Source organism: Periophthalmus magnuspinnatus, chromosome 9, assembly GCF_009829125.3.
Source record: "Periophthalmus magnuspinnatus isolate fPerMag1 chromosome 9, fPerMag1.2.pri, whole genome shotgun sequence".
NCBI classification, from domain to species: domain Eukaryota; kingdom Metazoa; phylum Chordata; class Actinopteri; order Gobiiformes; family Gobiidae; genus Periophthalmus; species Periophthalmus magnuspinnatus.
This window is the reverse complement of record NC_047134.1, coordinates 35,840,292-35,862,177: the sequence shown is the minus strand read 5'-3', so window position 1 is coordinate 35,862,177 and position 21,886 is coordinate 35,840,292. Positions and strand designations below refer to the sequence as shown.

The 21,886-nt window shown below is 42.4% G+C and overlaps 4 protein-coding genes across 5 annotated transcripts in view; 3 read left to right on the top strand and 1 right to left on the bottom strand.

The window, feature by feature from the left end:
* The first annotated feature begins 261 nt into the window (after window positions 1-261).
* Window positions 262-7,440, top strand: vsig10 (V-set and immunoglobulin domain containing 10). Its single transcript, XM_033973005.2, has 9 exons — window positions 262-542; window positions 618-959; window positions 2,147-2,452; window positions 3,294-3,557; window positions 4,172-4,456; window positions 5,914-6,027; window positions 6,111-6,120; window positions 6,848-6,990; window positions 7,058-7,440. Exons 1-9 carry the CDS (start codon window positions 494-496, stop codon window positions 7,144-7,146), a joined length of 1,602 nt encoding a protein of 533 aa, XP_033828896.1. The 5' UTR covers window positions 262-493; the 3' UTR covers window positions 7,147-7,440.
* An 803-nt stretch (window positions 7,441-8,243) lies between these two features.
* On the top strand, window positions 8,244-12,234 carry wsb2 (WD repeat and SOCS box containing 2). Of its 2 annotated transcripts, none has more exons than XM_033972421.2 (9): window positions 8,244-8,465; window positions 8,970-9,138; window positions 9,259-9,461; window positions 9,523-9,654; window positions 10,186-10,286; window positions 10,518-10,714; window positions 11,032-11,121; window positions 11,196-11,312; window positions 11,723-12,234. In XM_033972421.2, exons 1-9 carry the CDS (start codon window positions 8,426-8,428, stop codon window positions 11,928-11,930), a joined length of 1,257 nt encoding a protein of 418 aa, XP_033828312.1. In that variant the 5' UTR covers window positions 8,244-8,425; the 3' UTR covers window positions 11,931-12,234. The 2 variants fall into 2 exon arrangements, with proteins under 2 accessions (XP_033828312.1, XP_055080009.1); XM_055224034.1 differs by having other exon boundaries at window positions 8,255-8,465; window positions 8,976-9,138.
* A 112-nt stretch (window positions 12,235-12,346) lies between these two features.
* Window positions 12,347-17,606, bottom strand: rfc5 (replication factor C (activator 1) 5). The gene is made up of 11 exons (XM_033972422.2): window positions 17,463-17,606; window positions 16,679-16,743; window positions 15,283-15,419; window positions 15,085-15,164; window positions 14,615-14,688; window positions 13,831-13,990; window positions 13,627-13,708; window positions 13,063-13,192; window positions 12,863-12,940; window positions 12,722-12,776; window positions 12,347-12,446 (listed from the first exon to the last, which is right to left on the bottom strand). The coding sequence occupies exons 1-11, from the start codon at window positions 17,510-17,512 to the stop codon at window positions 12,347-12,349; spliced, it is 1,011 nt and encodes a 336-aa protein (XP_033828313.1). The 5' UTR covers window positions 17,513-17,606.
* A 1,272-nt stretch (window positions 17,607-18,878) lies between these two features.
* The window catches only part of ksr2 (kinase suppressor of ras 2), a 101,437-nt gene continuing 98,429 nt past the window's right edge, over window positions 18,879-21,886 (top strand). Inside the window, exon 1 of the mRNA XM_033972420.2 lies at window positions 18,879-19,052. Coding sequence (XP_033828311.1) covers window positions 18,879-19,052 — 174 coding nt within the window. The remainder of the gene's footprint in view (window positions 19,053-21,886) is intronic.

The window sequence follows — 21,886 nt, the reverse complement described above, 5'->3', positions numbered from 1 at the left end:
ATGTTACAGACTTTATACTTTATAGAATGTTACAGAGTGCAACTTTAATGAGGCTGCACAGACTCAGACCGTGACCACATGAATCAGGGACAGATTTCATTCACTTTTCATTTCTTTCGTGGGATTTCACCAGTGAAACTCCAGTCCAGGAGCCAGTGCTGCCACAGCCTAAAGCCCCACAGGTGACTCGAGTGGAAATGCCTGTTGCCCTGCTCCTTTAAGCAGGTATCATCAGGGTGGGGCTTATTCGTGTCCAGTTTTTGGAGCAGCTGCTAAACTCTGTCCGCCTTTTACGCACGGACCCAAAGCCTTTACGCACGGGCCCAGACCTGTCCCCGTGACCCTGATCCACTCTCTGAGCTGTGCTGCGGTGTCCTGTGTCACGGGTGGAGGCATGTCTGTTCCACAGCGCTCACCTGCGCGCACACAGGTGGAGTAGTCAGACAGGTTTCAGCCGGGAGCCTTTTGTTTACGCGCGTGAGGCGATGTCACCATGAGCGCCAGAGCTTTTCCTTTTCTGCTGCTGTGTTTCTGCTCCACAGGTGAGTTTTACGGCACGTTTAGCTCAGGCTTTGCTGTGTCACGCGTCCTCAGTGGGTTTCGTGTGTGTTTCGCAGCGGTTTCAGGTGAAGAATCCACGGACTCGGTTGTGACAGCGGCTCCTGGAGACGTGGCTATACTTCCGTGTTACAGCGCAGGGAACGTGACTCCAGCCGTGACCTCGTGGATGAAAAATGGAAAAGAAATCATCAGTGGAGGTGTTTCTGCGCCTCTGAACACGTCAGGCGGTCCCGGGAGCCGTGAGAGCCGTGGGAGCCGTGAGAGCCGGCTCTCAGTGCTACCTAATGGGAGTTTGAGCATCGGGGCCGTGGAGGTCGGAGATGAGGCGGTGTATCTGTGCGCCTCCACCCTGCCCGGGAACTACACCTACCACGCCAAAGTGCAGCTGCAGGTGGCCAGTGAGTCCAGAGTTTTACACTTTTACACTTTTACACTTTTACATTTTTCATCAAAACAAACGTGCTCTGGTGTAAGGCGCATGCGCAAACAAATCTGGACCAGAGACAGAAAAGGCCACAAGAGAAACAAGTTTATCAAGTAGAACATTTAAAAAACATAAAACATCAGAGTCTTTAAATGTGAAGGAGCCGTGTTCACTTTGTGTCCAGATGAGTCTCTGCCTCGGCTCTTCTGTAATTATAGGTTTAAACTAAAGCTGAGATCATTCATGACGATACGATACGGATCTCGATACTGTACTTTTTCGATTTGATACAATACGATTCAGTGAAAAATCTCGGCTTTCGTGACCCTTAATGATCAGCTCCATTTTCACAAAAATAAACATTAATGCAGCTTTTATGTTTAATCAAGATGAATAAACACAAAGTCCATTTTGTTTTGTGCTTTTTTACCAACGATAAAAACACATCAGACTGTTCCATGTGTCGGTTTTATTCAGTTTATACGAGCTCCACATTTACACAGAGACATGTGCAGTTTAACCACACAACATCGACTAAAACAACATCGACTAAAACAACTGAGACTAAAAGTCTGAGTCAAACCAAAGTTAATATGAAATAAACCTTTTAATCAGAACAGTGAATTAAACGACAAATGTTCTGCATAAATGAGTCTCTTTACTCAAAACAACACACAAAAATATAACATTGACAGAATCATTTGGTAAAATATACAAAAAATATATTGATACAGCAGCTCACGATATCGATACTGTATCATTTGTTATTTGTTATTTGTTATTTATTTGTTTGTTTCAGACATTTCTGTCTTAAGTCCACAAAAGCAAATCAAAGTACACAAAGTCTGAAAAAGGAATAGGCAGAAGCCTAAGCTTATGACGCCTACACCTTTGATGAATGATACACCAAAATGAATGATACAATATATTGATATTTCGATATTTTTGCACGTCTGTTTATAACTTCATCATTAATAAAAAACACGTTCTCCTCGTGTTGATCAATCTGTAAATTCAGTTTGATTTTGTATCAGCGCCCCCTTCTGTTCAATAATCGTTAAATATAAAAGCACTTTTCTAATCCGTCCTGTTCATGGTAAAGTTTCATGTTCGTGACATTTTACAGCGATAATAATCTGAGTTTATGAAACGCTGTTTCAGCTGGACCTGATAACGTGTCGTTCTCCGTCGATCCCGCCGTCGTCCTGCCCAACGGGACGTTCACCGTCGTCAGAGGAGCCGCCGTTTACTTCATGTGCTCAGGACGCTCGTACCCGTCTCCGGAGCTGAGATTAACGTTCAGCGGAGCCTCGAACAGCAGCAGGTCCGTCGTCAACAACACAGGAGCCGTACTCGAATACTCCACCCAAAACATCCAACCGAGCGCTCAGGGGAACTACACCTGCTCCGCCCACAACCCAGTGTCCCACCAGAGGCACGAGAAGAGCGCCGAGGTCCTGGTGTACTGTGAGTACCACGAAGGAGGAGGGAGTAACTATACTCTGACCAGGGAGTAACTATACTCTCTAATACACTGATTATACTCACTGTAGTGCTGTAGTACTGTAGTACTGGAGTACTGGAGTACTGGAGTACTGTAGTGCTGTAGTACTGTAGTACTGTAGTACACAACACGACTACGACACGAATACGACTACGACAGGACTGTGACACGTCTACGACTACGACACGACTACGACAGGACTGTGACACGACTACGACACGACTACGACACGACTACGACACGACAGGACTGTGACCCGACTACGACACGACTACGACAGGACTGTGACACGACTACGACAGGACTACGACAGGACTACGACTACGACACGACTACGACAGGACTATGACATGACTACGACAGGACTACGATGCGACTACGACACGACTGTGACACGACTACGACAGGACTACGACTACGACACGACTACGACAGGACTATGACATGACTACGACACGACTATGACACGACTACTACAGGACTACGACTACGACACGACTGTGACATGATGATAATTATGAGACGATTACACGATAATTGGGATTGTGTCACCGTCTCCAACGTTTAAAACATTTTACTTCTCAAACCTTAGAGTCGTGAATCTCATTATGAACATTTGTTTTTGTTGTTTTATTTTACTCTTTAGAGTCTTAAATCTCATTATAAACATTTGTTTTTGTCGTTTTATTTTACTCTTTAGAGTCTTAAATCTCATTATAAACATTTGTTTTTGTTGTTTTATTTTACTCTTTAGAGTCTTAAATCTCTTTATAAACATTCGCTCTTGTGGTTTTGTTTCGACAGACGCCTCTGACCGTCACCCCGAGTGCATGTGGACTCAGGACTCGTCGTTGGTTTTGTTCCACTGCTCCTGGTTCGGAGTTTTTCCCGCTGCTTTGCTGAACTGGACGGACGTTCCCAGTGGTCAGATTTTAGCCTCTGAAGTGACGGACAGTTTGGCTCTGAAAATGAACAGCTCGCTGCTGTGGGAGGGGCAGACGCTCAGGTGCAGCGCGCAGCACCGAGCGCTGCCCCCGGGGGCCAACAGGTCCTGTACTTTTACTCTAAGTAAGTCCTGTGTTTTTACCACATCATTTATCATGGATTTACTCACATTAAATTAATAGTTTGTTGTTTTTACTGTAACTGTATTTAACCTGAAATGTTTGGATTATTCTCCGTTATTGACTCCAGGGACAAACGACTTGATCATAAAACACAGTGAGGCTCGTCTATTCCATCGACTCTTTATTTTAAAGCTGGAGTGATGTAGTTTTCATGTGCACATTTTCTGTGCATGTTTCAGATGTTTCAGGTGAAACACATCGTCACATAACCTCATGATCAGATTAGTCTGTGGAGGTTTAAGTAAAGTCTGTGCTTAATTATTGCTTCATTCTGTTATTTACCTGTTGCAGTTTATGCCACATTTATTTCAAAATGATTCACTGGGCTGATGTTGTGTTATTCTTATTGTGTCAGTGTCTTAATGTAGTTTGAATATTATTGTTTAAATATCTTAATATACCGCGCTCCAAAACGTCAAAGGACAAACGCTTAACTTCTCACAATAATTATGCGTTTGTTCTTATAATTTCTTGAATAATTCAGCTGTATTTGATCACGTTTGACGACGCTGATTATGATGCATGATTAAACGTTTGACCCTTTCCTTTGGTCAGAGACGCCGTACCCGCTCGGAGACCCGCTGGCCGCCGCCGTGGAGGGCACCAGCGTGACTCTGAGCTGCAGCGAGAGCACGTCCACCCCCCCCGCGGTCACCACATGGAGAAAAGGCCTGAAACAGGAGCTCATAATGAACGACTCCAAGTACACGGTGACCGCCGAGGGGACGCGCTTTCAGCTGACCATCGTGAACGTCACCAAAGAGGACGAAGGCGTTTACTTCTGCCTCAGCGAAAACCCACTGGGAGCCAAGGAGCTGGAGGTCTATCTCACTGTGAAATGTAAGAAAAGGTTTAGGAGGTTTTAGAGACGTGTGACGATTATCACGGCCAAAATAATCACGATAAACGATTATATGACGATAATGATTAAAGTTTAAAATGTTATGGACATGAATTCTGGACAAATAATTTTAATATTATGAATAAGCTCCATGTTTAAACAGCTGGTTTAGTCTTGTACTTTGTTCTCAGTGAAAACAGCAACGTTTTAGTGGAGAATATTCTGGATGAGCAGAGCCGTCGACTCAAATGTGGGGGCCCAGGGCAATAAGCCTCACATGGGCCCCCCACTGATATAAAGGAACAGGAAGAGGCTCCAATTCTGGGCCAATTCTGTCGACTTCCCTGTGAATAAATTGCTTTTTTCTGCACATTCTGATGATGTAACAGGATTATTTTGTTGGTGATTATCAAAATTTATAAAATGTCCCTCGAGCGATTATTGTCAATAAACGATATTATCGTTTATTGTCCGATCTATAGGAGACACAACCGTTGATAAAACTTGTATTTGTGGATAAACATTTGAAACTCACATAAACGTGAGAAAAATCTCTATTTCCACTGGATTTTAAAATCACAACAAACAGTAACACCGAGGTTCTTTTTGACATATTTTTGCATTTTTTTTTATGAAAACTAAAAATAGTCAAATTTTATTCATCATTTTTCACATTAAGTCGTAAATTAGCCTTGGATTTTGTTTGTTTTATAACTGCAATAGATTTGTGAAGAATAAAAAAACATGTTGATGTCACAGTCCACAGAAACGTTAAAACATTTTCCTAAAACTCCACATTATATTTGAATATTAGAGACGTGTAAAATGATCCATTTGTTAAAGACGTTTACAGATATAAAATGTGTAATCCCTTGTCGTTCAGGTTTGACCCATTTTACTGTTGAGAAATTATGTAAAAAAAACCCCAAACAGTCCCAGGTCCTTGGGTCAAAACAAAATGAAAGTTTAACTGACACTTTTAGGATCGTGAAAATAATAAACATCTTTAGGTGTAATTCTGTTTAATGGACATCTCCTGTTTCCAGGTGACGATGTTTGTGAAACTGTCAGACCCTGTGTCTGCTTCAGTCTCTGCTCCAGTCTCTGCTTCAGTCTCTGCTTCAGACTCTGTCTCTGCTCCAGTCTCTGCTTCAGTCTCTGCTTCAGACTCTGTCTCTGCTTCAGTCTCTGCTTCAGACTCTGTCTCTGCTCCAGTCTCTGCTTCAGTCTCTGCTTCAGACTCTGTCTCTGCTTCAGTCTCTGCTTCAGTTTCTAACCCTGCAGTGACTCTTTATGTTTCAGTCTCTTTATGTTTCAGTCTCTTTATGTTTCAGTCTCTTTATGTTTCAGTCACAGTGAAGCTGTCTGTGTCATTATTGGAGGAATGTAGTTTTTCTCGCTGCCGCTCCCCTGATTCCCTGATTCCTGTCGTGTTTGGTGTTTCTTGTTCCTGTAGCTCCGTCGGCGTACACGGGCGCTGTTATCGGTCTGTTTATCGCTGTGCTCATCGTGGGATCGGCCGTCGTCGTGGCGAAGACCGTCTACTCCAGCAGACACAAAATCTGCCTCAGTATTATTCTTATTTTATTTTTTAAAGAATGATTCCAAAGTGCTGTTCTCTGGAGGTGTGACTCTTCTGTCGTCTTGTTTCAGGTGGTTTCGGGTGAGTCTTTGTATCAATATTTAGTTAAATTCAAAGTACATCCCACCAGGAGGGGGCGCCGGGGAGAGGTGTCTGGGGTGGGGGAAGTCTGGGAGTCCCTGTGCCCTGGAGAAGACGAAGAAAATGGAGGGATGGAATTCAAAGAGCACAAGACGAAGAGGAAAAGAAACTCTGCCTTATTGGTTTTACTAAATCCATCCAGTTTTTCCGTATATTCTCATCTTTGTTTCTAATCTTAAAGTTTAAGTTTCTCTGACATAAACATCGTGCGTCACATCAACAGTTTTTCATTTTCGATGCCTCTGCCTTTAACCCTTTTTTCATCATATCCTTTTATACCTGAAGTAACAGCCTAAACATCCTGATATTCAATTTGTTTTTACAGTTAACATCAACTTTACCCAAATAGAACGATTCAAAAGTATAAAGCAGGTCAGAGGAAGTACTTTATCCTCACATGTATTTAAATCTGAGCAGAGCGACAAGTCCAAAAAAACATGAAACCGATTTGCCTCCTCTTCCCTGCACTGCCTCCAACAGCTTTTTACTCCACAGACGAAAAAAGTTATTATTATTATTATTATTATTATTATTATTATTATTATTATTATTATTATTATTATTATCATTATTATTATTATCATTATTATCATTATTATGACAGTTAAATACAAAGTGCAGTTGCACAGTCTCCAGGCGTGTGACATGTTGTGCTCGTGCGTTTCAGCCGAGTCGAGGACGACAGAGCAGATGTTCTGAGTTTGGTGGAGTCGGATGAGGAGCAGATCTTCCAGGCCGCTGTTCCCAGACTTCCCCCTGTGTCAAACGGAGGTCACACCACGCTCGTAGAAATACACCGGATTCCATCAAGTATGACCTGGTTATGAAATGTGGATTTGAACTTAATGTCAGAGTTATATCTTTACTCTTCACTCAGCGGATCATGAAGAGGCAGAAGTGGATGATGCACAGCAGCAGGAGGACGCGGAAACGACAGAAGAGCCAGAGGATCTCGTAACGTTTTAGAATCAGGTTTCCACGATTTTACAGGGAAAACGTCTCCCAAGAAGAATGTGACCAGAAAATGTAAAAAAAACAAAAAAAAAACCCAAAAAACCCAAACTCTTTTATTGTCTCAAGATGTACAATTTCTTCTTTTAATTAGTTTAACATTGTTTATGTGTAGATATATTTTTATTTGTGGACATCTTGTTTTGAATGTGCCGTTTGCAAAAACACATGGAAGAAATTAAACTGTCACTTTGTTTTTAATCATGTGGCTCACTTTTATTTGCTTTATTTTATTTATTTTGCCAGCTTATTATCTTGCAAAAAAAAAAAATATATATATATTTTTTTCTTCTGCTTTTTGAATGACAGGGTTGCGTTCTCCCACAGTGATGGAGCCTCATCATTATCAACATTTATTTGAACTATTTCACTGTTCTGCTGGTTAAAATTAAATGTCCTTTTTGAACTATAATGATGATGTAGCATACTGGATGATGAACTATTTTATTATTTTTATTGTATTTATTTATTTGTTTTATTTGCCTGATCATTATCTTCAATAAAAAAATAAAAAAATAAATAAATTTAAAATCAGCTTTTTACATGAATGACAGTGACAGTGACAGTGTGTTCTTTTGTAGTGATTTAGTCAATATTATTATCAACAATTATTTTAACTTTTTCATTGTTCTGCTGGTTAAAATTAAATGTCCTTATTGAACTACAATAATGCTATAGCATATTGGACGATCAGCTATTTTATTGTATTATTTTATGCATTTATAATAATAATAATAATAATAATAATAATAATAACAATAATAATAACAACAACAACAATAATAATAATAATAATAATAATAATAATTATTATTATTATTATATTTTTATTTACATTATATTTTTATTTACATTATAAAGACGTTTTTTCTTGTGCTTTTCACGTGACATCAGTGTTACGTTCTTGTCACGTGCTTCACGTTCTGTAGTTCCTTGCTGTAGTTACGTAATTACAGAAGAGCGTGATGACGTCGATAATCCAATCAGAGAGCGGCGCACGGGTGCGTCGAGGTGGATGACGTCAGCACGTTCAGTTCCTCCGCTGCTGCTGCGTTTTATTCGTTTGTTTTGTGTTTGCGGGACAGAAGTTTCACGTAGACGGTCAGGGACAACAGAAGAGAGCTGTGGTCTCCAAATGGACACGGTCAGAGGCGAAAACGACACATTCAGGAAGTAAAAACAACGTCATCCAAGCAGAATGTGAAGAAACAGAAGAAGAAGAAAAAGACGAAGGATGTGCTCCAGGAAAAGCACCGAGGACCTGCAGCCTTTAGGTAAGAATCTGCTTTATTCTACTGACATTACAACAGAATAAAAACAACAAGGACCTGCAGCCTTTAGGTAAGAATCTGCTTTATTCTACTGACATTACAACAGAATAAAAACAACAAGGACCTGCAGCCTTTAGGTAAGAATCTGCTTTATTCTACTGACATTACAACAGAATAAAAACACCGAGGACCTGCAGCCTTTAGGTCAGTCTGTTTTATCCACATGGATCTGTTCTACTGTCATTTTAACATAACCTCATTTACCCGCTGCTGTTGTCCTCCCGGTGTAACCAAGCAGCTGGTTAATCCCCAGAGAAAGGACAGATCAGGAGGTGCTCAGAGTAAAGCAGGTTGAGGAGGTGCAGGAGGTGCTCAGAGTAAAGCAGGTTGAGGAGGTGCTCTACAGGGGAACTGGACAGGACGATGTGTTTGGAGCTGTTTAGTCAGTATATATATATATATATATATATATATACTCACCTTAACCTCTGTTTCCTTCTGTTTCAGCCTCAGACCCAGCTCTGATCTTGGAGCTGAAGACCAGGAGGCCTCTGTCTGTGGAGTGGCGAGCGGGATGTGAGACGTGGAGCGTGGACTTCTCCCCGGACGGAGCCTGGTTCGCCTGGTCTATGGGACACGGCATCGTGTGGGTCGTTGCTTGGCCGCTGGACTCAGAGTAAGTGTCATTACACGGCTCTGTGCTGGGGGCAGTGTGGGATAATGCAGGCAAGATGTCAGAAAAAAGAAAAAATACAAAGAAAGAATTATTAACCCCGTAACGTCCTTCTTACACCAGAGACAGTCAACATGAAGAGACAGACAGAGGGGACAAAAGCTTCAGCTGCGGGGAGCCGGTGTGGGGCCTCGCCTTTGGACCCAGACCTCCAAAATCCACTGCAGATTCTTCAGCGAAAAAGACAATAAAAGGGAATAAAAGCACACTGCTGCTCGCCACCGGCCTGGAGAGTGGTGTTATTAAAATCTGGAATGTTTTAACAGGTGAGCGGTTTAACACTCTGTTCTCCACGATGCAGTTTGTTATTAAATGTTTCACTTTCAGGTGATGCTGTTTTTGATCTCCACGGGCACGAGGGCGTGGTCAGAAATCTGGTGTTCCCTCAAAACGGAACACTCACTCTCATATCATCCTCTCGAGACAAGACCTTAAGGATATGGGACCTGACTCATAAAGGTGTGAACAGCTTGTGTTTGTTTTACTTTTGTCACACTATGTCCCTCTCACTGAAAGTAGACGAGGCAAGTTTATTTATAGAGCACAACTCACACAAGGTTCTAAGAGTTTCACAGAATAAGAAAGACGATACAACAAATCACAGCATAAATAATCATCATAAAATGAACATTAAAGGAGAAAAGTGATACCCTTTCAGTCAGAGATAAACAGAACCGTTTGAGCCTGGATTTAAACAGTCAAAGGAAAGAATCTACACAGTATAAACCACACACACAGATTTACTGCACAGGAAAGTTTAGTGTCCAATTTTTGATGCAAAAAGATAATGATAATAATAATTCACCTTTTACTGGTTGTCCCTGATATGTTGGACTAATTTACACTGTTCTACAAACATGACCTTTCCTTTCACTGTTCAAGCCGATTTAAATGATACAACAAACAAAAGACCTTGGTGGGCTCAAGGAGATGACTTAGTTTAAAGGTAAATCAGTTTCAGTTCATTGACTTGTGTTACTGGTTGTGCAGGTAAAAAGGTGCAGGTTCTGTCTGGACATAAGGACTGGGTGAGCTCTTGCTGTGTGTCGTCTGACTGCAGTATGATCGCTTCTGTTGGAAGGTTTGACAGAGTAAGTTATGTGTGTTTGATGGTCTTAAATGACTCGTCTGTCAATGTATCATGGCACTTTATCCATATCAGTCTTTTCTATCAAGGAGTGTAGATGATGTGGTATTCTGTTGTGTAAGCTTTGGACATTCTTAGCTAATGTGTAACCACCAGAACAATGCTCCTGGGCTCATGTCGTTACATGTTTATGACTGTGTGAAACACAAAGCTCATCCTCATTGTTCTCATTCAGATGGTGTGTCTGTGGAGCCTTCGCTCCTACACGTTCATTAGGAACCTAAGTGGAGGCACCCAGAGGACTTTGTACCTCCTGTCCTCGTGTGACTTCTCGCCTGACGGAGCCGTCCTGGCCACGGCGGCCTTCAGCGGCTCCAGTTGGTGGATCGACCTGTGGGACCCTTACACTGCAGAGAAACTGTCCAGTTTAGTGTAAGTCATTTCAGGTGAACACCACAGCGTCTCCCTGAGCCACTGGGTGATATCAAACAGAAACAGATTTGCTTTCATTGTTAAATTTGCAAGCATAAGTTTGTGTATTTATTTTAGAGGAAACAATATGAAAGGGTGTAACCTGAGCTTCCTGTGCAATCGCTCTTTGCATCTGCAGCTCTGCTGGAAAATTATACCCAGGATTCACATGACCTGTGCAGTCCGTCCTTGAATGACAAAACCCTGAGATCTGCAGAAAATAACTGCACTGTGTAAACACAGAAACATGCAGTGTATTAAATACATTTCATTTCCAGTGACTACTTTGAAGATTATGGACAAAATCAGATTTCAGCCATACAGTTCTCTCCCAACGGCCTGCACCTGGCCATAGTCACTGACGACAGGTGAGTTTGGATCAAACATGTCTCTAAAATGTTTTCACACGTACAGAATTATACATTCTACTGTTCATATACAGACCACTACGAATCTGGGAACCTGGCAAGAAGGGAATGGTGATGCAGGCAAAAACTGACCGAAGATCCAATGGGCTGTGCTGCAATTACCATCCAGAAGGGGGCGTGGTCGCCACGGGGTAAAAAACAAACTTGTGATTCACAGCAGGATCTCAGGAAATGCAAAAACGCAAAGAACAACCCAGTTTTGTTTGGATGAATTAGAGCCATGTGTACGTTTTAATGTGGCTGAAATAGAAATACAGTAAATATAAACTATTGGATGGAGGGTCGACCACCTGCTTGTCTCCATGGTGATGTTATTCCGTTGCCTGGATGGTTCCACAGCAGGGCATTAAAAAAGCACAGATCTGACCTGTAACTTGGCTGCTTGTCTCCATAGAGATGGACACATTTAATACTGTTGTGTGGAGTGTTTGTGGAGACGAGGAGGCGGTCGAGCCTTCTCCAGTCAGTCTCTTATAATGGATTTGGATAAATAAGTTTCTTTAAATATTACACTGAATATTAAAATTCTTTCTGGTCTCAGGACGAGGGACGGCCATGTGCGCTTTTGGCACGCGCCTCAAACGATCCCCAGTCTGAGCCATCTGTGTCGGTCCATCCTGCGCCACTCCGTGTCCACCCACCAGATGGAGCCACTACCTCTGCCCAAGAGGATCCTGCAGTACCTGACCTACAGGAACATCCCGCACCTCAAAACCTGCTGCTCCGACAATGAAGAGTGGGAAAACTGAATGTGGAAACGACCCTTAAAGCAATAACGTACAAAAGAGCCAGCGATTGTTATTATGACAATGCCTCTTTTTGGTTTAACAAGATGTTTTAATCTTCATGCTAACTAAAGCATCTTATATTCCATTTTATAAGTGTAACCATATCAAACACATATTGCACTACTATTCTACAATGAACATAATGCAAAGTTCATGGTTTATTACTTGAATCTCACTTTATACTGTTAATTTATCATGTACAAAATACTTAAATACTTTATAAATTCCTATGCACTGTTACCTTTGCGTATTAATGTTAATAATATAAGTAACTCTGAGTAATTAACAATGTTTTATTAAAAGTATAAGAAGGCATTCTTGAAAGACAATTGTGGTAAATGACATTTTTGCATTTGTTTTGAACGTTAAATTCTTTTCTAAGCCGCGTCACTGGTCACGAGGTCCCGCACGGCCTGGAACGCCGCCACCATGGAGCTCAGCTGGATCTTTTCATTGGTCCCTGAGGCCAACCTGTGTCTGAAGAAGAGTTAATTATGACCACACTGAAGTTTTAACACTAAGAACGTTTCTGACGGGGTTTGCGTTAAACATTTGCCCAAAGAGATGTTCAAGCTTTGTCTGGAATGTTCCACACTTGTTGAATTACAGACATGTTTGACTCCATCTGTGTTTAAATGGAGCTGGATCATGCTCTGGGACAATCTAAGCAAAGCGACGTCTCTGGAGACAAAAGGGGCAGATTCCCCAACAGAAAAAAAGGCAAAGCAAAAAGAGGAAAAAATCAAACTCACTCAATGTCTGCCAACTTAATGAGCAGGTCCATTCGAATGGAAGGTGGGAAATCAACTAAAATCAAACAAGTATATTGAGTTTTTCCCCATTTCAAACGAATTGGTCATGAAATCATAAAATACACATGGCACGTGTCTTACCTCTGTGTATGAGCAGGTGGACCTCTGTCAGAATATCATGCAATGCCAAACCTTTCAATGTTTTCAGCTGAAGTATTTCTGAGTACAGTCGTTAAGGTTCAGTTTCACATGTATAAAAACTGCAGTGTGATTGTTTTCCATCAGTGTCTGGTACAGATTTATTTATTTATTTATTTAGGAAAGGGACAGATCAAGGATACGGTTGTACGCTGTAGTAAAATTCTGGTTGAGTGACCAGTCCAGGATGTTGGCGATATCAGAGCGGAGGGGGTGACCTGTGCATGTGTAGACTGAGTCCTCTGTGACCTTCCCATATGCCATACTGGTGCTCTAACAAACAAGAAAGCACTGTTACCCTGGGAGAAAGTGAAAGTAAAAACACCCACTAGGGCTGTGCAATTAATCAGATCTGAACTGAGTCAAGCCTCAGCTCTGGTCTTTTATCAAAGGTCTACAGTCAGTCCTCACGTTATTTGGAGCAGAGTTCAGACTTTGGGGAAATACGTTTGACTATTGTATTTAATTTGAACATAAACGTCCAAAGCAGATTTGAACATTCTGGTAGATACGAAATATGAGTGATTTTCCCCCTTTGGCTCTAGTATCATCTGTGCTCGACTCTGTAGCAGCTGCGCGTCTCAACCAAACGGCACAAGAGTTTCTAAGCGGTGCAAAGACAAGTATCGTTAATTAACCTGCTGAAAAGAGGTTGCGCACTGCACCTTTTTGACCTGCTCTATAGGAATAGCATTAAAACGACTTACTTGCAGTATGTTCAGAGATCTCCTCATATCTCCTGATGATAATGTCACAAGAGCTTTCATTCCATCTGGACTAATGTCAATACTGTCAATAAACAAATCAAAGCACATCATTGTTATTCACTGTCTGAATATTATAGAAATACATTTATACTGTTCGATCAGCAACTAAAATGAGGAATTCTGTAAAAACAAGACTCCACACACTTTTCTTGTTGAATGACGTGCTCCAGTCGTGGGATCATCTGCTCAGGGACCAGAGGGCCAAAGCGAAACCTGGTGCATCGTGACTGAAGCGCGGGGATGATTTTGGACAGATAGTTGCAGATCAAACAAAAACGAGTATTCTCCGTGAATTTTTCAATAACTAAAATGAGAGAAAACACAAAGCTCATTAGCATAACAGGGAAACAGTGAGCAAAAGCATCAATCTATGATTATTATAAGATTTAACTCAATATTTGTATTTGTTTTTAAATGAAGCATGTCGGTCTGTCATATACATATATACATATACAGACTTCACTCGGTTCATGAAAGATGTAAGAATATACTTTCAGGCTCAATATTTTGTACATTTCCTTTGCACTAATGGGAGATTTCTGCCTTTTTGTGATAATATAAGACGAGCTGCAGAGGGTAAATAACTTCTATGGCTTATTCTGTTATTATCTGTTACAGCTCAGGCCTTTTAATGATACTGTGGATTTAAAAACAGGTTTACTGGGATGATATTAGTACTTTATGCCACTGACATGAAGTAGTTTGAGTATTATTGTTTATCATAATATTTCTCTGTAGCGATATATCGTGACAGGTCTATATGTCTGTTTTATTTTGTCAATCGTAGATGGAGATGACTTATTGATTACTTCTTCTCAGTGAGGTGCTCTCAGCCTCAGTCTGTATCTGGGAAACAGCTGAAGAGTGAGACTGCTCAGTGAGCCGTGCAGCTCACAGCGGGCACTGCCCGGCTGAACAGATGGCTCACCTCGCCGCAAAGCATTCTGGGCATCCTGGGTCATGGCATCAGCCTCGTCCAGTATAACCAACTTGAAACCTTTTCTAGAAATCAGGAAATGTTACTGTCAAATCGATCACAGTTAAATAATGTCATTAAAGATGCACCACGCAGCTTCTCTCAGCTTGTGTCCATGGAGATAGCATTGCTTTAGCCAGAAAGTTCCACAATATGGCATTAAATGTGTCACTCTTCAGAGAAACAGGCAGAAGGAGGCGGCACAAGGCCAAGTTACAGGTCAGATCTGTGGAGAGTTGACCACGTTCACATTAAATATGTTTTAATTGGTATTGAACACAAATACATTTAAAGATGCGTGTTAGATAAGTTTAATGCCATACTGTGGAACATTCCAGGCAGGGCAATAACATCTCCATGACTGCCAACCTCCTCCCAGAAAAATTACACAGTGCACCTTTAACAATAAGCAGCTGCCTTACTTAAAAATGGTCCTTGTGCTGGCAAAACTAAGGATGGGCCCTCGCACCACGTCGATGCCTCTGTCGTCAGACGCATTGAGCTGTGGTCAGAGGAAAAATGGTGAAATTCAGACTCTTGGCAAACGACATCTTCACACGGACAGAACTGTATAGAAGTGTATTATTATTATTATTTATTTTTATTATTATTAACTGTACCTCCAACACCATCGAGCTGAACTCTCTGTCTTTGTAGAGCTGCTTGGCACAGGCCAGGATGGTGGAGGTTTTGCCTGTTCCTGGAGGTCCATAGAACAACAGGTGTGGAAGTCTGTCCTCACTAATGAACCTCTGAACTGCAACAGGAGGATTCACCACACGGCACGTCAGTATAAAGGCTTTAGTGTACTCCTGTGTGTACTCCTCTGTGTGTACTCCTCTGTGTGTACTCCTCTGTGTGTACTCCTCTGTGTGTACTCCTCTGTGTGTACTCCTCTGTGTGTACTCCTCTGTGTGTACTCCTCTGTGTGTACTCCTCTGTGTGTACTCCTCTGTGTGTACTCCTCTGTGTGTACTCCTCTGTGTGTACTCCTCTGTGTGTACTCCTCTGTGTGTACTCCTCTGTGTGTACTCCTCTGTGTGTACTCCTCTGTGTGTACTCCTCTGTGTGTACTCCTCTGTGTGTACTCCTCTGTGTGTACTCCTCTGTGTGTACTCCTCTGTGTGTACTCCTCTGTGTGTACTCCTCTGTGTGTACTCCTCTGTGTGTACTCCTCTGTGTGTACTCCTCTGTGTGTACTCCTCTGTGTGTACTCCTCTGTGTGTACTCCTCTGTGTGTACTCCTCTGTGTGTACTCCTCTGTGTGTACTCCTCTGTGTGTACTCCTCTGTGTGTACTCCTCTGTGTGTACTCCTCTGTGTGTACTCCTCTGTGTGTACTCCTCTGTGTGTACTCCTGTGTGTGTACTCCTGTGTGTACTCCTCTGTGTGTACTCCTCTGTGTGTACTCCTCTGTGTGTACTCCTCTGTGTGTACTCCTCTGTGTGTACTCCTCTGTGTGTACTCCTCTGTGTGTACTCCTCTGTGTGTACTCCTCTGTGTGTACTCCTCTGTGTGTACTCCTCTGTGTGTACTCCTCTGTGTGTACTCCTGTGTGTACTCCTGTGTGTACTCACTAGAATGTACTCCTGTGTGTACTCAGTAGTAGAATGTACTCGTGTGTGTACTCAGTAGTAGAATGTACTCGTGTGTGTACTCAGTAGTAGAATGTACTCGTGTGTGTACTCAGTAGTAGAATGTACTCGTGTGTGTACTCAGTAGTAGAATGTACTCGTGTGTGTACTCAGTAGTAGAATGTACTCGTGTGTGTACTCAGTAGTAGAACGTACTCGTGTGTGTACTCAGTAGTAGAATGTACTCGTGTGTACTCAGTAGTAGAACGTACTCGTGTGTGTACTCAGTAGTAGAACGTACTCGTGTGTGTACTCAGTAGTAGAACGTACTCGTGTGTGTACTCAGTAGTAGAACGTACTCGTGTGTGTACTCAGTAGTAGTATGTACTCGTGTGTGTACTCAGTAGTAGAATGTACTCGTGTGTGTACTTGTGTGTACTCACTAGTGCTGAGAATGTCCCTGTGTGAAATCAAGTCGTCCAGAGACTGTGGTCTGTACTTTTCAACCCTGAGAGACACAAGTGGATTATTCATGGGCAAAATCTGGGGCAAAATGACATTAACACTGTAAACAACAAAACAACAACAACAACAGAGAAAAGCTCTGCAAGAAACTCAAACACACAGACACACAGACCGGACACAGACCGGACACACACACAGACACAGAGACACACAGACACTCAGGCTACACACACAGACTGGACACCCCCCCCCCCACACACACACACACACACACACCCCGACAAAGAGACACACACACACACAGACAGACACACACTTAGCTTAGGGCTACACAGACACAGAGACACAGAGACACACAGACACAGAGACACAGAGACACACAGACCGGACACACAGACACAGAGACACACAGACCGGACACACAGACACACAGACACAGAGACACACAGACACTCAGGCTACACACACAGACTGGACACCCCCCCCCCCCCCACACACACACACACACACACCCCGACAAAGAGACACACACACACACAGACAGACACACACTTAGCTTAGGGCTACACAGACACAGAGACACACAGACCGGACACACAGACACAGAGACACAGAGACACAGAGACACAGAGACACAGAGACACAGAGACACAGAGACACAGAGACTTAGCTTAGGGCTACACTCTGGCTAGCTCTAGCTTTAGCTCTATCTCTTAGCATCCTCTGGGCTAAGCTCGTTTATTCCTCACATAAATGTCTCACCAGGGTAAATTCCGCGGCTGTTGTGACGCTTTGCTGCTCGATGACGCCATAATTAAACTAAAATGTAAAGTCAGTGAAAAGAGGATGAAATAAAACACGTTTATGAAGTGATGCAAAACACACTGATTTGGCGCGTTCTATGACAAACTGTGCGTGCTACGTCATTACGCAAGACCAATGGAAGCGGAGATGGGCGGGGCGAGTACGACTAACGCTGAAATAAAAAAATAACTACAAATAAAAACATAACATAATACAGCTCCTTGATGATAAATAATACCATTATGTTTAATTTATTGAAATAATAATAATAATTTAATAGATAAAATACAAAGTGCAGATATGGCCGTGTACTCAGCAGTCAATAAAGTCACTTAAAGAGTGTCTAGTGTCGTAATTCTTCCTGTAGGCTGCATGTTCTACCATTTGGATATCACATGCAGGACAAAAGTCTCACTTATCATGAGCGCATACCTTTATAGGCCAGTCCATCTCCCTGTGTAACATTAATATTATTATTATTATTATCATTATTATTATTATTATTATTATTATTATTATTAATAATAATAATAATAATAATAATAATAATAATAATAATAATAATAATAATAATAATAATAATAATAATAATAATAATAATAATATTACTCAGATCGATCGTATAGGCTAAAGCATGTTTTATCTGCCAGAATACCACTGCACAACAGAATAACACACAATACAACCCTAGTAACATTTGCTTTTCACAGCCTTGTGGTTCAATAGGTCTATTTTTATTATCAGAAATAACATGTGCCTTTCTTCAATAGTTGGCCACAACTTTAAGCCACATACAAACCACTTGAGTCACTGTTTCAGCGTTTGCAGCATCCCAGGTGCTCCCGCAGGCCTGGAGACAGTGGGCTGGCTGATCTCGCGAGAGCGGCCCCTCACGCAGGCCTGGAGACAGTGGGCCGGCTGATCTCGCGAGAGCGGCCCCTCACGGTGGAGCCTGGGCAGTGCGATGCTGTTGCTGTGGATTTGATTGACAGGAAACATGTCGGTGTGGTGGGAGCAAACCGGGATGCAGCAGCAGCCAGGGGACACAGGGAGTACCTCACACGAGCACCTTTAAACACGGCTCTTCTGCTCGATGGAAAGGGCCACCTCATGGATGCTGTGGCGCCGCGCAGCCTCTTCACTGTGTGTTTGATTTAGCTCCAGAGACACCTGGATGAAACAGCAGGATCTACGCGCTGTGTTGTTGAGATGGAGTCGTCTGTGTCACGGCTCAAACCGCGTCTCTAAACCCACAGCCCCTCGCTCCAGGGCGCGCTGAGCTCTGCTCCCTAAACACATCTCCACTGGGGGGCTTTGATTTCACTCTGTTTTTTCAAAGTGCAAAGGGAAAAAAAGGACCACTGCTCTCAAACTATGAACGAGGAGATGACCAAGAGCGAGGAGCAGCGTGTCAGTTTGCAGAAAGCCCTGCAGCAGTGCGAGTTGGTGCAGAACATGATCGACATCAGCATCTCCAGTTTGGAGGGTTTACGGACCAAATGTGCCACATCCAACGACTTGACACAAAAAGAGATGCGCACGCTGGAGGTAAGCCACTGTGTGTGTGTCAGTGCGTGTGTCCCTGTGTCCCCGCACAGAGCTGTCCACAGACGTGTCCACAGACGTGTCCACAGACCTGCTCACAGGAGCCTCACAGGAGCCTCACAGGAGCCTCCTGAGCCTCCTGAGCCTCCTGAGCCTCCTGAGCTGTGTCTGTTGTGCAGTGCTATAAATCAAGTGCACGTTACTGCAGTGGGCTGTTAGAGTCTGGCGCATTCTGCAGGTGGAGGTTCCTCTTCTCCATCAGAATAAGACGCCGCTGTGTCCGCGCGCTGCTTTACGCTGCGCATCTGTGGCTGGAGTCGCACCAGGCCTCGCGTTATGCAAGAAGGCCACATCACTCACAGCTCCACGTTTCTCTATCTGCCTAATTGCCCCTGTGCTATTCTCAAAATTGGGTTACGTAATGTGTTTGAGCTGATCCGGGGCTGGACATGTGGAGTCTGTAAAAACATAAAAACATGTGTCATCAAGTGTTTTAAGGCCATTGAGTCCTCACAAGACACACACACACACACACACACACACCAACACCCCCCCCCTCCCCCCCCCACACACACCCACACACCTGGAGACACACACCTGGAGACACACACCTGGAGAATGTCCACACTTAGCCCCACGAGATGAAACACAAACAGCATTAAGAGAGATAAGAGGTGTGTGTGTGTGTGTGGGGGGGTGTGTGTGTGTGTGTGTGTGTGTGTGTGTGTGTGTGTGTGTGTGTGTGTGTGAGGGGCAGTGTGGGTGTGTGTCTGTGAGTGTGTGTGTGCGCATGGCCGTCTCATCACAACACTCCCACTACTACAGCACACACTCACACACACACACACACTGCCCCTCACACACACAATGCCCCTCACACTCACACACACACACACACACACACACACACACATCTGTCTCTTCAGGCTCGTTGGACACTGGACACATGGAGCAGTGCATTCTGGGAGTTTATCATGGGACTTTTTTGTTGCACTAGTGAAAAATGTTTGTTATTTTTCTGTTGTAGAAGTTTGAGCTTTATAGACACAAACTAAGTATTTAAGTGTTATGTTCTATTTACTTATTGTGTTTATGTTTTTATTTAACAGTTTTCACATTTTGAACTTCATGGGGATAATGCTGCTTTATGTTTTGGTTTCAATATTATCGTCTATATTTACTTCAACGTTTGGCAGATTTATACAGACTTAGGCCTGTCAGAAGTGTTTTATTTTACAAAACTCATGAATAAAATGATGTTTAGTGCATGAAAAATACAGATATGTTTTACTCATGTTTAAAGGGCCCATATTACACTGTTTAAAGGGCCCATATTACACTGTTTAAAGGCCCATATTACACTGTTTAAAGGCCCATATTACACTGTTTAAAGGCCCATATTACACTGTTTAAAGGCCCATATTACACTGTTTAAAGGGCCCATATTACACTGTTTAAAGGGCCCATATTACACTGTGTAAAGGGCCCATATTAGCCTGTTTAAAGGGCCCATATTACACTGTTTAAAGGGCCCATATTACACTGTTTAAAGGCCCACATTAGCCTGTTTAAAGGGCCCATATTACACTGTTTAAAGGCCCATATTACACTGTTTAAAGGGCCCATATTACACTGTTTAAAGGGCCCATATTACACTGTTTAAAGGCCCATATTACACTGTTTAAAGGCCCATATTACACTGTTTAAAGGCCCATATTACACTGTTTAAAGGCCCATATTACACTGTTTAAAGGGCCCATATTACACTGTTTAAAGGGCCCATATTACACTGTGTAAAGGGCCCATATTAGCCTGTTTAAAGGGCCCATATTACACTGTTTAAAGGGCCCATATTACACTGTTTAAAGGCCCACATTAGCCTGTTTAAAGGGCCCATATTACACTGTTTAAAGGCCCATATTACACTGTTTAAAGGGCCCATATTACACTGTTTAAAGGGCCCATATTACACTGTTTAAAGGCCCATATTACACTGTTTAAAGGGCCCATATTACACTGTTTAAAGGGCCCATATTACACTGTGTAAAGGGCCCATATTAGCCTGTTTAAAGGGCCCATATTACACTGTGTAAAGGGCCCATATTAGCCTGTTTAAAGGGCCCATATTACACTGTTTAAAGGGCCCATATTACACTGTTTAAAGGCCCACATTAGCCTGTTTAAAGGGCCCATATTACACTGTTTAAAGGGCCCATATTACACTGTTTAAAGGGCCCATATTACACTGTTTAAAGGGCCCATATTACACTGTTTAAAGGGCCCATATTACACTGTTTAAAGGGCCCATATTACACTGTTTAAAGGCCCATATTACACTGTTTAAAGGCCCATATTACACTGTTTAAAGGCCCATATTACACTGTTTAAAGGGCCCATATTACACTGTTTAAAGGCCCATATTACACTGTTTAAAGGGCCCATATTACACTGTTTAAAGGGCCATATTACACTGTTTAAAGGGCCCATATTACACTGTTTAAAGGGCCCATATTACACTGTTTAAAGGGCCCATATTACACTGTTTAAAGGGCCCATATTACACTGTTTAAAGGCCCATATTACACTGTTTAAAGGGCCCATATTACACTGTTTAAAGGCCCATATTACACTGTTTAAAGGCCCATATTACACTGTTTATAGGCCCATGTTATTTTATTTAGTTTTAAGTTGACGGGGTAAAACGTGGGACATCCGTCTCTGTGTTCACTCTCACTTTATTCTGATTGGTGTTTGTAGAACAAAGTGCCCACTGTTTATAAAAACATGGTTCCCTTTTCCATCTGTTGAACGATAAAGTCGATACAGTAAATATTTCA

Coding starts and splice junctions, on each gene's coding strand:
- vsig10 (XM_033973005.2), top strand. CDS start 494: ATGAGCGCCAGAGCTTTTCCTTTTCTGCTGCTGTGTTTCTGCTCCACA. Junction 960..2,146: donor AGTGCAGCTGCAGGTGGCCA/GTGAGTCCAGAG, acceptor ACGCTGTTTCAG/CTGGACCTGATAACGTGTCG. Junction 2,453..3,293: donor CGCCGAGGTCCTGGTGTACT/GTGAGTACCACG, acceptor TTGTTTCGACAG/ACGCCTCTGACCGTCACCCC.
- wsb2 (XM_033972421.2), top strand. CDS start 8,426: ATGTGCTCCAGGAAAAGCACCGAGGACCTGCAGCCTTTAG. Junction 10,287..10,517: donor CTGTTGGAAGGTTTGACAGA/GTAAGTTATGTG, acceptor GTTCTCATTCAG/ATGGTGTGTCTGTGGAGCCT. Junction 11,313..11,722: donor GGGGGCGTGGTCGCCACGGG/GTAAAAAACAAA, acceptor TTCTGGTCTCAG/GACGAGGGACGGCCATGTGC.
- rfc5 (XM_033972422.2), bottom strand. CDS start 17,512: ATGGCGTCATCGAGCAGCAAAGCGTCACAACAGCCGCGGAATTTACCC. Junction 16,744..17,462: donor CAGCCGCGGAATTTACCCTG/GTGAGACATTTA, acceptor TGTGTCTCTCAG/GGTTGAAAAGTACAGACCAC. Junction 15,165..15,282: donor TCAGCTCGATGGTGTTGGAG/GTACAGTTAATA, acceptor CTCTGACCACAG/CTCAATGCGTCTGACGACAG.